The sequence below is a fragment of the Rhincodon typus genome, unplaced genomic scaffold (genome assembly GCF_021869965.1).
Source record: "Rhincodon typus isolate 14 unplaced genomic scaffold, sRhiTyp1.1 hic_rhity00003469, whole genome shotgun sequence".
Taxonomy (NCBI): domain Eukaryota; kingdom Metazoa; phylum Chordata; class Chondrichthyes; order Orectolobiformes; family Rhincodontidae; genus Rhincodon; species Rhincodon typus.
The window spans coordinates 7,780-10,345 of NW_025969107.1; the positions used below are offsets into that span (position 1 = coordinate 7,780).

Here is a 2,566-nt window from a genome sequence, read left to right on the forward strand (position 1 = left end):
CTCTGGCTGAAGAAATTCCTCCACATCTCAGTTCTAAAGGGTCATCCCTTCACCCTGAGGCTGTTCCCTCTGGTCCCAGTCTCTCCCACTGGTGCAAACATCATCTCCATGTCCGCTCTGTCCATGTCCCTTAGTATTCTGTAAGTTTCAATCAGATCCACCCCCTCATTCTCCTAAACTCCATCCAGTACAGACCGAGAGTCCTCAACCACTCCTCATATGATAAGCCTTTCATCCCTGGGATCACTTTTATAAATCTTCTCTGGATTCCCTCCAAAGCTGGCACAGGCTTCCTTAAATGGAGGGACCAAAACTGCTCACAATATTCCAAATATGGTCTGACAAGAGCCTTATACAGCCTCAGCAGTACATTTCTGAACTTGTATTGGAGCCCTTTGAAATGCTAATATTGCATTTGCCTCCCTAACTGCCAACTGAACCTACATGTTAATCTTAGAGATTCCTGAACAAAGACTCCTAAGTCCATTTGTGCTTCAGATTTCCAAAGCGATTCCCCACTTAGAAAATAGTCCACACCTCTGTTTTTCCTAACAATGTGCATAACCTCACACTTTCCCACATTGTATTCCACCTGCCACTTCTTTGTCCACTCTCCTGGCCTGTCCAAATCCTTCCACAGCCTCCCCACTTCCTCAACCCTGCCTGTCCCTCCACCTATCTCTGTGTCATCTACAAACGTAGCAACAGCGCACTCAGTTCCTTCATCCAGATCACTAATACATGGCATGAATAGTTGTGGTCCCAACACTGACCCCTGCTGTACTCCACTAGTTACCAGCAGCTGTCCTGATAAAGACCCATTTATCGCCACCCTCTGCCTTCTGCGAGCCAGTCAATCCTCTATCCATGCCAGTACCATGTCCCTAACACCATGGGCTCTTATCCTATTTAGCAGCCTCCTGTGCGGCACCTTGTCAAAGGCCTTTTGGAAATCCAAATAGATCACTTGCATTGGCTCTCCTTTTCTCTAACTTGCTCATTCCCTCCTCAAAGAATTCCAACAGATTTCTCAGACACGGCCTCCCCTTGACGAAGCCGTGCTGATTAAGTCCTATACTCTGCATCACATCCTTAGTAATGGAGTCTAAAATCTTACCAATGACCAAGATCAGGCTAGCTGACCTTCTGTCTTCCTTGTTTCTTAAACAGGCAGGTGGGGTTACATGGGCCACTTTCCAGTCCCCTGGGACCCTCCCTGACTCCAATGATTCCTGAAAGCTCACCATCAATCCCTCCACAATCTCCTCAACTATCTCCTTCTGAACATTGGGGTACAGACCATCTGGTCCAGGTGATTTATCCACCTTCAGACCTTTCAGCTTCCCCAGCACCTCCTCCTTAATGATGGCCACTACACTCACCTCTTCCCCCTGAATCTCTCAAAGTCCTGGTATGCTGTTGGTGTCTTTCACTGGGAAAACTGATGCAAAGTTACTGTTCAGTTGCTCTGCCATTTCTTTGTTCCCTATCACTATTTCTCCAGCCTCATTTTCCAGTGGTTCCTGCCTCTCTCTCTCACTCTTACCTTTAGGTAGCTATCTGATCATCCCCTTGCAATCTCCTTGATCCTTCCTAGCTGGCTGATTCTCATATTTCATCTTCTCCCACCTTATTGCTTTCTTAGTCATAGAATCATAGAGCCGTACAGCACAGAAACAGACCCTTCGGCCCAACTCGTCCATGCTGACCAGATATCCTAAATTAATCTAGTCCCATTTGCCAGCATTTGGCCCATATCCCTCTAAACCCTTCCTATCCATGTCCCCATCCAGATGCCTTTTAAATGTTGTAATTGTACCAGCCCCCCACCACTTCCTCTGGCAGCTCATTCCATACACGCACCACCCTCTGTGTGAAAAAGTTGCCCCTCAGGTCCCTTTTAAATCTTTCCCCTCTCACCTTAAACCTATGCCCCTCTAGTTTTGGACTCCCCTACCCTGGGGTAAAGACCTTGACTATTCACCCTATCCATGCCCCTCATGATTGTATAAACCTCTATAAGGTCACCCCTCAGCCTCTGACGCTCCAAGGAAAATAGCCCCAGCCTATTCAGCCTCTCCCTGTAGCTCAAACCCTTCAACCCTGGCAACATCCTTGTAAATCTTTTCTGAACCCTTTCAAGTTTCACAACATCCTTCCTATAGCAGGGAGACCAGAATTGAACACAGTATTCCAAAAGTGGCCCTAACCAATGTCCTGTACAGCTGCAACATGACCCTCCCCAGCCTATTCAGCCTCTCCCTGTAGCTCAAACCCAAAATCTTTACTGAACCCTTTCAAGTTCCACAGCATCCTCCTACAGCAGGGAAGCCAGAGTGGAAAGCAGCGTGTTGGGGCACCCCGAGGCAGTGACAGGCGCTAGAGAAATGAATGTGCGGGGACGGACCTGGGTCATTAAAAGGCACCAGGAGGTAAAAGGATGGCTCGGTGTGGGTCCTTCGTCGGCTTTTCACGATGTTGATGGTCCTCTGCTTGGCGCCTTCGATGTCATCTCTCATGCTCCCCGTCGTGTCGATTACAAACGCCAGCCCTGTGGGGTTCCTGA

General features: G+C 48.2%; 1 protein-coding gene across 1 annotated transcript in view; it reads right to left on the reverse strand.

Annotated features, from left to right (window-relative positions):
* The window catches only part of LOC125481768 (von Willebrand factor A domain-containing protein 7-like), a gene marked incomplete at its 3' end in the record, with an annotated part of 15,755 nt that overhangs the window by 6,545 nt on the left and 6,644 nt on the right, over positions 1-2,566 (reverse strand). Inside the window, exon 7 of the mRNA XM_048593672.1 lies at positions 2,408-2,562. Within this exon, the coding sequence (XP_048449629.1) occupies positions 2,408-2,562 (155 nt within the window). The remainder of the gene's footprint in view (positions 1-2,407; positions 2,563-2,566) is intronic.